General features: G+C 38.2%; 1 protein-coding gene across 1 annotated transcript; it reads right to left on the bottom strand.

Annotated features, from left to right (window-relative positions):
- Positions 1-9,478: 9,478 nt before the first annotated feature.
- On the bottom strand, positions 9,479-13,556 carry LOC114526666. Its single transcript, XM_028548243.1, has 4 exons — positions 13,352-13,556; positions 12,572-13,225; positions 10,717-12,323; positions 9,479-10,654 (listed from the first exon to the last, which is right to left on the bottom strand). The coding sequence occupies exons 1-4, from the start codon at positions 13,554-13,556 to the stop codon at positions 9,479-9,481; spliced, it is 3,642 nt and encodes a 1,213-aa protein (XP_028404044.1).
- Positions 13,557-14,965: the final 1,409 nt, after the last annotated feature.

Genomic DNA, 14,965 nt, shown 5'->3' with positions numbered 1-14,965 from the left:
TTTACCGTAACTCCTACGTGTTCACTCCAAGATAAATCTCTTGTGAAATGAACTCCTAGGTCCTTCGCACTGTCAACACACTTAAGTTCTTTTCCCAACGTATAACTAGGTCTAGTTGTATCTTTCCTGTGTGTAATTCGTATTGTTTCACATTTGTCCGTATTAAAGCGGAGTTCCCATTTCTTTGCCCATTCGTCTATTCGATTTAGGTCTAATTGTAATGCTGGTTCATCAACATCAACTTTCTTAATTTCCCTATATATTTTAGTGTCGTCAGCATATAACTTAACAGTAGAAGTTACATCGTCTGATATGTCGTTTACGTATATGAGAAACATAATTGGGCCCAAAATCGTTCCTTGGGGGACACCAGATCTCACAGCCGACCATTTGGAACAAGTTCCGCGTATAACAACACGTTGTTTGCGGTTAGTTAAAAAGTTCCTAAACCATAATAGTAGTGAGTCACTAATACCATAACGTTCCAGCTTCAGGAGCAAACGTTCATGAGGAACGCTATCGAAGGCCTTAGAAAAATCTAATAAAATAACGTCCGTTGGCCTTGACTTGTTTCTTGATTTAGCCCAATCATCATAACACGAAAGTAACTGCGTGAGAGTAGATTTGCCTTTGAGGTATGCAAATTGATTTGAATTAAATATATTTAGGCCTGACCAGAAATCTACGACTCTAGCTCTTACTATTTTTTCTCCTATCTTACATACAATAGACGTTAACGATATCTGGCGGTAATTTTCTCTCTTATTTTTACTCCCTTTTTTATAAACTGGGGTAATATTTGCAGACTTCCAACCCGAAGGCAGCTCACCCCGAGAGAATGATAAATTTAGCAACGCACTTAATGGTGGTGATAATTCGTATGCACATTCTTTCAGTATGCGTGCTGGTAATTGATCTGGCCCTGGAGATTTATAAACATTTAAGTTCTTTAAAAGCTTCTCTATCTCATTAGCAGAGCAGACAATCGTCGACAACCTAGATTCGGTTCTATATGCAAATTCAGGGAAGTTGTTATAATCCTCCGATGTAAACACTGTAGAAAAAAACGAACTCATGCTTTCGGCTATGCTTAAGTCATCTGTTAGGATTTCGTCTCCAACCTTCAAGGATATCAGATCGTTTGTACCTTTTTGCTTAGATTTAACAAAGCTCCAAAATGGTTTTGGATTATTGTTTTTCTTTAATTCCTCAGATAGGTCGTTAATATATTGGCGTCTCGCTAAATTGCACACTCTTTTTACAGAGTTGTTTAAATTCCGGTATTTGTCCCAATCCTTTACTTTGGAGGATCTCTTGGCCTTTTTATAAAGAGATCGTTTTCTTCTGCATAACCTTTTCAAATCTTTATCAATCCAAGGTGTATCAGTTTTTTTTCTGGCCTCTCGTTTAGGAATGCATTCATCAACAGCTGTGAATAACAAATCAGTCCATGCTGCCCAAATATTATCCATATCCTTATCTAGAAAGGCACATTGCCATGGTACACAGTGTATTAGGTTCCTCAAATGATCCCAGTCTGCTTTTTTAAACGAATAAACAAATTTTTTTGACTTACGCTTCTCGTATAATGGATTAGACAGAAAAAATGTAATTGAATTGTGATCTGAAAAGGGTTCTCCGACTTCCAAATCATGTACCGTGTCTGGTGCTGATGTGAATATAAGATCTAGGATGTTTTGCTGTCTTGTTGGCTTGTCAACTAATTGCGTCAAAAAATTATCATGGATTATATCTGTCAACAGAACATAATTCTCAGTATTCTTTAAGGCTCTAGGATGGGGCCAATCGAAGTCAGGTAAATTAAAATCACCCACTATTAGCAGCTCCCTATTAGCATCACCATTAGTATTCTGAAGCTTATCAAGTGTCGCTTGCAAACCGACTAACGGGTTGATGTCACTGTTTGGTGGCATATAGAAAACTCCGACAGTCATTTTTTATTTTTTAGATAAAATGACATCAACAAATAAGATTTCATAGTCACAAAGTAGATCATGTCTTTCGAAGACTTTGATCGTATCAAGCACTGCTATTAAAACACCCCCACCTTGGCGTCCATTATTAACACGATCTCGTCTGAATATTCTATAATTTTGAGGGAACAGTTCACTGTCAATGATAGAACTGTCCAGATGCGTCTCAGTAAAAATCAGGATGTCATAAGAATGGGTGGAAATTTCCAGTTCAAGCAGATCAACTTTGTTAACTATACTTCAACAAATCTATGAAGTATGTTGTTTATCAATGTTCAGTTTGTTTTGAAGCTTGGCCTTTAAAGTCTAAGCCTAAAACACCACACGTTCACGATTTTCTAGGGATAAGAGATCTCCAAAAAAGTTTTCAGTGGGAAACTCAATGACTCCTTCATCTGTACCGGATGAATTAAAAGACTCAAATTGAGGAAATGTTAATTGCTAGTGCTTTGCCAATTATGAGAGTTTACATTAAGCCTGGAGGTCAAATAAGTTATTCAGGGCATTGTATTAACTTGCCACAAAATGCGACTGAACTTGCAACTTCTTTGCCAAGATACCCTAAAGATTTAACAGTTATTATTATCAAGGTTAAAGGTAAAGATGATACCTTTAAAGATGTCAGAGTGTGAAAACAAAAAGTACACAATGACTTTTTGGCTTAATAACAATAAATCAACATTATTCTGGGTTAATTATTGACAATAATGCACTAAATTAATTACCTGATGATAATGGTAAACAACCAGATCTTCTCACTATTAAGACTGATGATAATTGTGAACCTGATACAGGTCCTCCTACCAACACTCCATCAGAGGATATTGTGTACAATGATTCCACTGAAATGAGCGGTTTTTTACCAGTTGGTCAACAACAACAACAACAGAAGGTTGAAGCTGTAGGAAACCAGCATACTGGCCATCAGTTGAAAATCAGCCATTAAATGAGTATCACATATCACATCTGGCCACAATGGCTTTTCCAACATTATTTCCTGATGGGAAAGGTGACCCAACCAACGAGGGACTCTTGAGAGATATCCCTTTTGCAGAGCGAATAAAGCATCTTTTAAAATTTGCTGAAATTATTGATGGTAAATGGGTATACCGTTTTGCCAACCACCTGAGATTTTCATACTGGGCTTTTAACATGATTACGAGAAAGAGAATCTTACAGCAAAGTGAAATATTTTTAAAACAAAACCCAGGTGAAGCTCATCTCACTATTGATGAACTACGAGAAATGGCTTCCAATAACAATGCAAATGTATTTATGTCTAAAGTATCTAGATATATTGGCATTATTGCTGGTACATTAATGCTTACTGGAATAAAGTAAGAGAGAAACTCGAAGCCATTATAACTAGTGTTGGAGCACCAACATTATTTTTTACATTTTCATCTGTAGATATGCATTGGCCTGAATTGCATGCTTTATTCAAAGCTGACAATGATGATGACATTGATAATTGTACCAGTCAGGTAAGACAGGAAAATGTTATTAACAATCCTCATGTTGTAGATTGGTTTTTCCCCAAAGATTGGTAAGCTTTGTTAAACACTGGCTTTAGGATACTCTAGATGCAAAATGGCACTGGTTTAGGTATGAATACCAAGGTAGTAATCATTGTCATGGTGCAGCTAAACTAAACAATTATCCTGGTTTGTGTCAGCTTACTGAGATTGCTTTGAAAAGGTTCTTAGCAGAGAAATTTAAATATGAAAATGATTGTTCTGATACAACAGAATTAGACCAGGATATTATATTAAAGCTGGTCAGAAAGCAGGTGATACTGTTTGCCAGTATGTTGGTTGGTTGCTATCAACTGTTAACCCAAATCCACCAGATGAGGACATGTGGATAAGGCCTGAAACTCATCCATGTCAAAGAAGTCATCAGGATATTCCGAAGATGAAAAACAGTCAGATTATGTAGATCTGTTAAACATGGTACAACGACACACTCGTTGTAGTACAAGTTACTGTCTTAGAAAAAAGTCAAATGAAACTGAATTAAAATGTAGATTCCATTTTCCTTTTGATCTTTGTTGCCAAACAAAATTGGAATTTGAAAAGATCCACTCTTCAGGTAATACTGAACATTATAGAGCTAAAATTGTCACTAAACGAAATTATGCTAGGACCAACAACTTCAGCTCCAAGGATGGAGAGCAAATTGTGACATTCAAATGGTTGTAGATCACTATGCCTATGTTGCATTCTTACAGAAATGGGTGCAAAAGGTGAACCAAGGTCAGGATAGATAAGCGTTGCAAACAAGCAACTGGTCATAATGATAAAGTATTTCGTGGAAAATCGTTAATTTAAACTGGAGATCCAGGTCAGTTGCCATCGATGGCAGATAAGCCCCTCTATCATGCTAAACCATCAAATGCTGTTGGTGAACAAGGTTATCAAGCATATCATATGTTTGATAAAGTTGTTAAGCTGACTGTAAATCAACGTGTGCAGGGCATGACACCTGAACAAATACAATTCAGATATTTATTGCTGCAACTTTGCAAAGGTGAGTCAACAGTTGAGGACTGGAAACTACTTCTGACTCGCCAACCATCAAATGTCACTAATTTATGTGACTTTGAGGATGCTACTAGACTTTTCTATAGCAATGAGCAAGTTGCAAATTACAATAATGAGCAACTAACAAAACTTGAGCATCCAATTCCTCGTATTAATGCACATCATTCCTCAGAATTAGCAAGAAAAATCTCTGCAGATGATATGTCTGGATTGGAACCAGTTGTATTTCTAGCAAAGGGTGCTTGGATCATGTTAACTATGAATCTGTGGCCTAGTGTTGGCCTCTGTAACGGAGCAACTAAAACAGTTATTGATATTGTCTATCAAAACAATCATCAACCGCCTCACTTGCCTATTGTGGTAATAGTAGAATTTCAAAACTATAGAGGACCTGCTTTTAATGAAAGCCAACCATTGTGCATTCCAATTTGTCCAATCACTGTCACATCACAGACAGAAATGGGTTTCCATGAGAGGCAACAGTTACCTCTTAGGCTTGCTTGGGCTTTGACAATACACAAGAGCCAAGGTCTTACACTCCCAAAAGCATGGATAGATATTGGAAAATCTGAAAGAACTGCTGGAGTTTCTTATGTTGCTATTAGTAGAGTTAAATCACTTGCATCTCATATGAACAGTTAATAAGCTTGAAATCGTCGGCTAATTCGCAATATAGGCTGAAAGAAGAAAACAGGCTAGATCAGTTAGCACAGACAACAAACAACAATGCATTATAAACGAACTATTGAGTTTGACAGCCATGTTACCCAGTTACAATGCTATATATTTTCACAATACTGCATATCCCTGTATCTTTGAATATAGAAGTCAAAACATCAAATGGTAAGCTTTTTTGTAATGATCCTTTTATTTTTGTAACCCCCCTTCCAATCCCACCCTACTATATTCTAACCAAATTTTTTGTACTGGTATTTCTTTTCCATTGTTATATAGTTTTTAGACTGTAAATAACTTCCACAACTAATGCGGACAACGCCACTCGAATGCTGGATTTGTAATTTTGCTGCTGAAAATACTTCATGTGTTCACAAAACCAGCACAGTTGATGTGTGTACATTGTGTACATATGCTGCTGGAATTGCTGCTAGCCATAATTACAGTTCACTGAATACTGACGCTGGTTCAAGGAATTCGCTGACGTCACTGACTCACTCCCAGACGACAGTTGAGTTGACACGCTTAAAAATACTGCTCTGTCGCTCACATTCCAAAAATCTATTCCTCACATCCCATGAACAGGCCTTTCTTTAATTTCACCAGGAATGATTTTTTTAATCGTTTTCCAAAAGGCTAAGAGAGCCCTTTTCAAATTTATCTTCCGTACGCAGAAAGTAATTTCATAATCGCTCAGATTGGTAGTTATAACTCCTGAATTACTTATATTCTGGAGGCGGTTCGTTGCTATAATGTCTAAAAGTGTACAGGAATTGTGAGCTATTCTTGTAGGCTTGTCAATTACTTGTTTAAATTGTAAACATTTTAATATCGATCTGAGCTGCTTACACTCCAGTATAAGATCTCTCTTGGCCAATAGATCAACATTTAAATCACCTGTGATTAAAACTTCTTTACCCTGAGCACTACTGGCAATGTCCAAGTTGTTATTCAATTTAAACATAAAATCCTTATCATGATGACTTGAAGAGTTAGGAGGCCTATAAAAGGTACCAACTAAGAATACATGAGATTTAGGCAGAGATATATCTAGCCACAAACCCTCAACGCTTGCATCCTCCAGGTCTTCTCTTCTAGTGACTGAGATATTACATTTAACATAAACAGCAATTCCCCCACCATGAACACCTCTATCCCTTCTAAATAGATTGTAACCCAGGATTTAAAGCTCAGCATTTGGTGTCTCCTTATTTAACCATGTTTCTGTTAGGGCAATTACGTGTAGTCCCGATCTTAACTCATTAACTATAACACAAATCTCATCAATTTTACGCCTAAGACTTCGAATATTTTGATGGACAATCTTAAATCCACGTAGCTTCAGAATCTCACGTAGCTTAGCAGGGAGAAAAAGCTCATCGGATGGCGAATCTTCAAGAGTCAAGCCTTGTGACAGAGAACTACATAGGTGACAACAGCCAGTCTGATCATATTCAGCTCCGAGACATTTCAAATGAAAAAACAGTTCACACGATGCACAGTGCAAACGAGCTTGATTTCCTCGAATTGATTTATCACACCATGGACACACCAAAACACCAGCAGTTGGTCCAGGATTCAAATTCACATCATTAGATAAGAGGACAAGATATCCAGCAGCAAGAGAAAACTTGACCAAGTGAACACACACCGTTATTTTTGATATAGTTGTAGGCACAGCACACAATGTCTTGCCATGGCGAGATAAACCTGAATTTCTACTCGGATAACATCTTATATCCAGTTTACAACCCACAAATAATGAAGAAACATCGTTAAATACACTGTGGTTTGGATTTTGAGCGAGGAAGAATGTAATAAAAAGTATTAATAATGAAATAAGTACGAGCTTATTTGCTAAACAACTGGCCGCCATTATGTAAATGATCAGTGCTTGCCCTTCGAGTTCCATGCGGTCCCAGAAAGTTTTGTTTTTCGCCAGCTTCGCACTCTTAAAAACTAGTAAAGCAGTTGGATTAGACAATATTCCATCGCGGCTACTTAAGATGCCGCAGGTATTGTTGCCAAACCATTAACTTTTATCATTAACACATCGTTGTACCAGGCTAAGATACCAGTTGAGTGGAAAGCAGCTCGTGTCGTTCCATTGTTCAAAAAAGGTGATGTTAATAGCATGGACAATTACTGTCCCATTTCTATTTTGCCTGTTGCCTCCAAGCTGTTAGAGAGAGCTGTACATACACAGCTTGTCAAATACCTTCGAGAGCACAATCTTTTAAGTCCATACCAGTGAGGTTTCAGGAAGGACCATTCTACTGAATTCACAACAGCTGATGCAATCCGGAAGAACATTGACCTTTGTCAAATGACAGGTGCTGTTTTCGTGGATTTGCAAAAGGCGTTTGACACCGTTGACCATATGACTTCGCTTGGTAAGTTATCCACTATCGGGGTCATTGGTCACAAGCGAAACTGGTTTGATGACTATCTGACAGATCGTTCCCAAGTTGTTGGTCTTAATGATGTCGTATCAGACAGTGAACTCAGGGGTACCACAGGGGTCAATCTTTGGTCCTCTATTGTTTATCCTGAGGTAATTCGAGACTGCAGCATTTTGATGTATGCGGATGATACTGTATTATTCTGTTCCAGCTCAGATGTCTCTAAGATTGAAAAAAGACTTAACGATGATCTAAACCAAAATCGGAGAGTGGTTGTGTGAAAATAGCTTATTTGTGAATGTCACAAAAACTGAGTCAATGTTATTTGGAACTGCTACTAGATTGAAAAATGTAGATCGTTTCCAAATTTGAATGCACGGGCACATCATTCACCGTGTTTTTGAATTTAAATACCTAGGTATTTAAGTGCAATTGATTTTTTGAAGTGGGAAACTCTTTTAAACAGACGTGAACATCACATTTTTAATATAGCTAGTAAATGTATTGGTGGCAATTGCCTGCAAGTTTTTAGAAATTACTTTAAGTTTAATAAGAATATATCTCAACGTGCAACAAGGCAAAGGTGACCATCTTCATCTGCCTAGAGTCAGAACAGAAATTGCAAAAAGAAGCTTCTACTATAATGGTTCTACAATATATAATAAACTTAAACAATGCGATTGACTTTCTATTTTTAGTCTAGTTTGTATTGAACATGAACTTAAATTATCATAGTATTCTCAGATTTTATAAATTTTTAAACTCTTGTATTATAATCATATGTATATATGTATTATCTTATTTGTATATCAGAGCTCCTATTGATAGCAGTGACTCTTGTCGCTGACAGGACTACTCTGTTTAAATAAAGGTTTACTATTACTACTATTCAATTGTAGCCGTAGGTAAGTAAATCCATCCTCTTTTATGCCAATCAATAAAATATAACCCCTCCTTTTTATTCAGTAAATGTTAATAAGGGCGACAAAAGTTTGGACAGATCTTTTTCTTTAAAAATACTGCTCATATTTATGAAATATTTATGCAAAGTAGTTCTATTTTAGATTATAAATGTTCATTGTTCCGAGTTTTGTTTAGTGTTATACACAAATGGCGACCGGTTGTCTTTTAGTACTATAACAACACTTTTTAAATCATAATAATTGTATGGAAATTTTATGGCTTCTTTCTAAATGGATGTTTCTTTTTGTTTTTTAGGATGGAATTCCAACAATCGCAATGTAAACAAATGTTGTACATTTAAATTTATCAAAGAAAAGTTACATATAAATTGATTTAGTTATATTACTCTTTGTTATCTTGTATTTTAGCTTCTGTTAATGAAGATTCAAGTGATCAATATGCCTGTGTTCCAATGCTTTGTTAACACTGTGACAATGCAACCTTAACTTAGTGATCTCAGTTATTCATGCATGCAGAATGACAAGTAGAATTGTAAATAGGATATATAAAATTGGAAAATTAAACGAAACTTACCTGTAAGTTGAAGTTTGATTGGAATTCTATCTTGTCATCAGTCCGGAACGAAGGAGTCACATGAGATGCGCATGCGCATTGCTGGTCAGTTTTCAACGTGAGTAGTGCATGAGAAAGGAACGAAGGATCGGGGTGGGTTGGCCTGTGGGCATGTGACTCCTTCGTTCCGGACTGATGACAAGATAGAATTCCAATCAAACTTCAACTTACAGGTAAGTTTCGTTTAATTTTCCAATTCTATCATGTCATCAGTCCCTGTCACGAAGAAGTCCCATGAGATTTTAACTTCATGTACTGCGAACCACACAGGTTTAATAATCCTCCGTTTAATATCAACAGTTACAACAATTTTGACTTTTAATTAATTTTACATCTGTAACAAAGATTTGCTAAAGTTTATTGTCTTGCTTTCTATAGGTTTGTTATAAAATCTAGCAAATGTTCCTGCATTTGTCCACCCTGCAGTTTTCATGATTTCATCCAATTGCAGCCCCTTAACTCTACATTTGGACGTTGATGCCGCACGAGTACTGTGTGGTGAATAGCTATCCATATCTATTCCAGCTGAACTTAACACTTTCTTTACCCATCTGGATAGAGTTTCTTTTGTCACCTGTTTAAAAGGCTTAACATAACTTAATAGTAACTGGGTATGACCTCCTCTATACGAACTTGTTTTCTTTAAGTATTCCTTAAGATGTAGGGTTACACTAAGTTTTGGCTCCTCTGGGAAGTTCAAAAGCTCCAGTGGTTTTAGATGTTTTCCTGGCTTAGTTTGTTTTAACTTTTCCTGGATTGTAATCCTGTAGCCATTCGGTAACTCTTGTATGTAGTTTACATTTATTAGGTGAATTGTTTGTCCTCTCTGCCCAGTGGTAAGGAAAAGTAATATATTGAGCTTAATTGTGAGATCCTTTATTGACAGTGACGTTGTTTCTGCGAATGTCTTCAAATAAGTTAATACAACATTCACATCCCATATCTGGGTGTACTTTGGTAACGCTGGTCTAAGTTGGAATATTCCTTTCATATATCTGCATACTAAGGGGTGTTCTCCGAATTTGATCCCATTTTCCAACATTAATATTGTTGATAGCGCCGTATTAATGGCACTATAACCCAGTCCTGATGTATATAATGAGACTAAAAATTCAACAGTATTCTCTATTCCCGGTGCAAATCTATCTAAACGACGTTCCTTGCAATATTCTTGCCATTTACTCAGGTATGTTTGATATTGTCTGCTTGTGCCTAATCTCCAAGAGGCTTCAAGAATATCTTTTGCTGTCTTTGATAATTCATATCTGTCTAGGCTTTCCCGGATAATCGACACACCATTAGATTTAGTTTCTGCCATATTGGGTGGATCTCGTTGAGGTGGGATGGTAATATTAGTAAGGTTTTGCTTCTCTTCAAGTGGACGGGTTTTTGCTTCATTAGTTTGTAGGCCTTCGCGTACCAACATTGGGTCGGCCAATCTGGTATTACTGCTATTCCCTCTGCCTTGTCCTTTTGAATTTTTGTTAGCATTTCCGGTATCACACTAAAAGGTGGGAAAGCATAAAAATTTAGGTTCTCCCAATTTAGTGAGAACGCATTTATTGCCTCCGCATCAGGGTCTGGGCGGTACGAGACATATCTGTTGAATTGTTTGTTTATTCGAGAGGCAAATAAATCTATGTTTGGTGCTGCTCTGAGATTTTCCAAAGCATCGGACAATGATGCTTTATTTAGCATCCATTCTGACTCTTTTTTATCTCTACGTGATTCAATATCCGCTACTATATTATTCTTGCCTGGGATATGCACAGTGCTTATCCATATTTTCCTATGTATGCACCATTCCCAGATTAATTTTGTAAGTTCATTGCATGGGTCTGAATGGCTAGTTCCCATATGATTTAGGATACTGACGGCACTTGTATTATCGCACATAATTCTGATATGCAATCTTACTTTTTTAGATAAAAAGGTCTTCAGACCTAAATAAATTGCTAACATTTCCAGATAATTTATGTGCATTTTGGATTCTGCCTCTGTCCAGTTCCCCCCAGTCGCATTCCCTTGAAATTCTGCACCCCATCCCGATAGTGAAGCATCCGTATAAATTGTGCTTTGGGGAGCTTCCCTTTCAAGTCTCTGGTAGGCTGTGGTTACATTGGCCACCCACCAGTTTAATTCTGATTTTGCTTTTGGAGAAAAAACCATATGTGCATCAAAATTTCCTTTCTCAGACTTTAGTGCTTGGCTTTTGTCTCGTTCTAAATACCGGTAGTACAGAGGTCCGTACATTACCCCAGGAAAGCTTGCTACAATTTTTCCAATTACCTTGGCAACTTCCCTGATAGGTTTTGATTTTTCTGATTTAAGAAGTGTCTGGCACTCCTGTTTAAGGTCCAGGGCTTTATCTCTTGTGAGTCGGATTGTCATTTCAACCGAATTTATAAGGAAACCTAGAGTTACTATTTCTTGCGAAGGGGTTAGGACAGATTTTGTTGGGTGCACAACAAACCCCAAAGAGTCAAACAATATGACCGAATCAATCACATTAACTATGCATTGATCATACGTTTTTCCCTGTAAATAACAATCATCAATATGCACTGTTGAGATATGCCCCATTTTATGCAAAGTAGCCAAAACTGGTTTCAATATTTTAGTGAATGTTCTGGGTGCACTAGACAGACCATTTGGTAAACAAGTGAATTGGTATTTTATTCCTTTCCATTCAAATTGTAGAAATTTTTGGTCATTTCTCTTTACTGGAATGGAGTAATATGCATCCTTTAAATCCAAAGTAGCCATGTAGCAGTCTTTTTCTACTAATCTAATGATTGTTTGTATTGAGTCCATTTTGAAATGTGTATATACAACAGATTCATTGAACTGTTTTAGGTTTAGTATGAGTCTATGTGTCCCATCTGTTTTTGGTCTTAAGAATATTTTTGAAACATATTGCCCCTTTGATGGGGTTACTTCTCTTACAGCATCTTTTTTGACAAGCTTAGTAACAGCTTCGTCAACTAGATGGAATTCATGAGGTTGGAACTTTGATACTGGGGCTTTGGTTTGGCTTGGTAACTCAATCAGATCTATCTCCACACCCTGAACATTCTTTAAAATCTCTTTGTCATTAGTGATGCCTACCCAGGCATCCATATGTTTGGCCACTTGGCCAGCTTTAAATACTTTGCATGAATAGTCAAGATAGTCTAAGAGTAATGGAAGGACTTGGTGAAACCCACTTACATTTTCTTTAATTTGCATAAGTTTGCATATTATTTCTTGTCTGGAAGTGGCTTCCATGATCTTTTCTTTTTGTTTGCCTGGTTTTGAGGGGCCTTTTGATGGCCCCTCCACTGAAAATCCTTTTGACTTTTGGTGTGATGTGCACCACTCCCTTGCCAAGGGGTTCTTTTATATGTTTTTGTGTGGTGTTTGACAGTTGAGCTGATGTTACTTGATTCTTTTGCTTCCTTAAGGACTTTGGGTAAGTCATCCCCAAACAAAAACTTACTCTCTTGGTTTTCGTCTAAGGAGCAAATTGCTGAGTACTCTGCCTTCAGTGATGGTCTGATTTGATTTTTCCTCAGTTGTGTCAATTGTGCATGAGCATGTGCTAACATAGCAAGGGAATCAATTGATTGCCCCATTAATTGTGCGTGGTCTGTACCCAGATCGCTAAGGACTAGGGTACTGGTTGTTTGTAAGGAAGCAAACACTGCTTTAATGATTGTTTCTTGTAGATTATACAGGTGAACATCATACTTTTTCGTGCCCTGACTTAGTGTGTTCCAGATTTGCGGGTTGACTTTTTGGCAAATTAGCGATGGGCAGTTTCCCGGTGAGTTATATTTATCTAACAACCCTTTCAATTTTTCAGGGGTCAGTTTTTTGCCCCAACGTTTTGTGATAATTTCAGCCAACTTTGGCTGTATATCTGGACTTTTTTCGCCAGTATCATCGCCAAAGGACTTCGCTAAGTCATCTAGTATTTGGGATACGCCGTCGGCGTTACCGCCCCCATCATCTCCTGCGCCTTGTGGCTGCATGGACGCTGTTAATTTCGCTAAGTCGTCTGCGCTATCCGCAGCGTAAAGACTGAGTTCATCCTCTGAGTATGTGCGACGTCGTCACTTTCTTTCCGACTGTGAAATCAACATTTCTGACTCCGAATGGCCTTCTCTATCGGAGTCGTCAGAGACCACATTGGTTCTCTTTTTGCCCGTCGGGCGCTTGCCTCGTGGAGGCTTGTTTGAGTTGTTTTGGCCAGTTGATTCTCCTTGGGTGTGAATTTTTGCAAGAATACTGGCCATCGTACTCATATTTTTGTTAATTTCTACTAGAGTATCATCTATATTCAATCTTTCACCTTCTATTGTTGTTTGGTTGTCCCGCGTGGGACTGCCAACCTTGGAAGGCGGTTGTTGTTGATTTTCGTCCATTTTTTCGGATTAGGAACCTATATTTTCCTAAAATACACAACACAAATTGCTTACCCTGTTTTTACCTGCCTTCCCTTGCGATTTCTGGTGAATAAATCTATCGGATTGGTAGTACAAACTCAGGATTTTTTCAAAATACTCACTTTCCGTGTTTTACTTTGCAGCAAACGCTTTACACTGACCAGCAATGCGCATGCGCATCTCATGGGACTTCTTCGTGACAGGGACTGATGACATGATAGAATTAGGTGTGTCTAAAAAAAGTGTGTTGATTCTTATTACAAGCCAAGCTGAGAACAGTGTTTCAAAAAGATAAGTTGGCTTGCGCGCTACAATTTGGTAGCAGGAAATGGTTATTTAAGTGTTATTTTGAAGACTAAATCAGGAATGGAGACGCGAAGCCAACGCAGGGAAAGAATCGAGTGATCCAAAGCAGAGAAAACAGAAACCTATTCAAACGGCACTGAAGTTCGATGGGGACTCGTCATGGGAAGTATTTCAAGCCCAGTTCGACATAGCAGCAGAAATTAATGGGTGGAATGAAGATGACAAAGCGGTTTTCCTGGCCACGGCTCTAGTTGGAAAAGCTGCTTTGGTGCTGGGCAATTTATCTGATCGCGAACGACGGGATTACAGGACGTTGGTCAGTACTTTAACAACCCGCTTTGGGATGGCCCACCAATCGGAGTTGGCGCGAGCGAAATTAAAATGTCGGGGAAAGAACAGGGAAGAGTCTATGGCTGAATTGACGGAAAGCGTGGAAACTTTAACAAGAACTGCATATCCTGACGCTTCGACAGACCTGCAAGACGTCATTGCTAGAGATAACTTTATCGATGCATTGCCCGACGATGATATGCGATTAATAATTCGCCAGCTACGACCGTCATCGTTACAAGTAGCTCTTCAAAACGCCATGGAGTTAGAGTCCTTTCACCAAGCTTCACAACACCGTCAAAGATGGCAGCGTAGTGGCTCTTCATGGAATGTGCGCCAAGTTGAAGAGACTTCCCGTATTGCGCCTAAGACGAGTGAAGAAACATGCAGCATCGAGCGACTTGAGAAATTAGTGGATCAGTTGCTGAAAGAGATGAAAAACCAGAATCGTTGTCAATCGCCTCCACGAACCTCTGGGCGCCCGCCGAGATGTTGGAACTGTGGTCAGCTGGGTCATTTACAGAATGATTGTCCTGTGAAACAGGAAGAAATCGAAAAGGAATTCAAGAAGGAAACTGATGAAGGCAGAGAAGGAGGAGAAACCAGTCAAGGTGACCGAAACATTAAGCATCAGGGAAACGACAGGTGGTCGTCCGAGAGGGGCATGGGCCGACCGAGAAAGTTTTAGAAGAAGCCCCCAGTGAAAACGTAAAGGTGTGTGGTGGTTCACTCATTGTAGACGGCGTTATTCA

The sequence above is a fragment of the Dendronephthya gigantea genome, unplaced genomic scaffold (genome assembly GCF_004324835.1).
Source record: "Dendronephthya gigantea isolate DGI-Jeju-01 unplaced genomic scaffold, DenGig_1.0 000040F, whole genome shotgun sequence".
Classification (NCBI taxonomy): domain Eukaryota; kingdom Metazoa; phylum Cnidaria; class Anthozoa; order Malacalcyonacea; family Nephtheidae; genus Dendronephthya; species Dendronephthya gigantea.
This window is presented reverse-complemented; position numbering and strand designations above follow the sequence as displayed.

Bases quoted from the DNA above. Each gene is read 5' to 3' on its own strand.
- LOC114526666 (XM_028548243.1), bottom strand. From the start codon at position 13,556: ATGGACGAAAATCAACAACAACCGCCTTCCAAGGTTGGCAGTCCCACG. The intron at 13,226-13,351 runs GCAAGCGCCCGA...GCACATACTCAG, and splicing joins CTCAAACAAGCCTCCACGAG to AGGATGAACTCAGTCTTTAC. The intron at 10,655-10,716 runs GCAATAAATGCG...CCCACCTTTTAG, and splicing joins GCCCAGACCCTGATGCGGAG to TGTGATACCGGAAATGCTAA.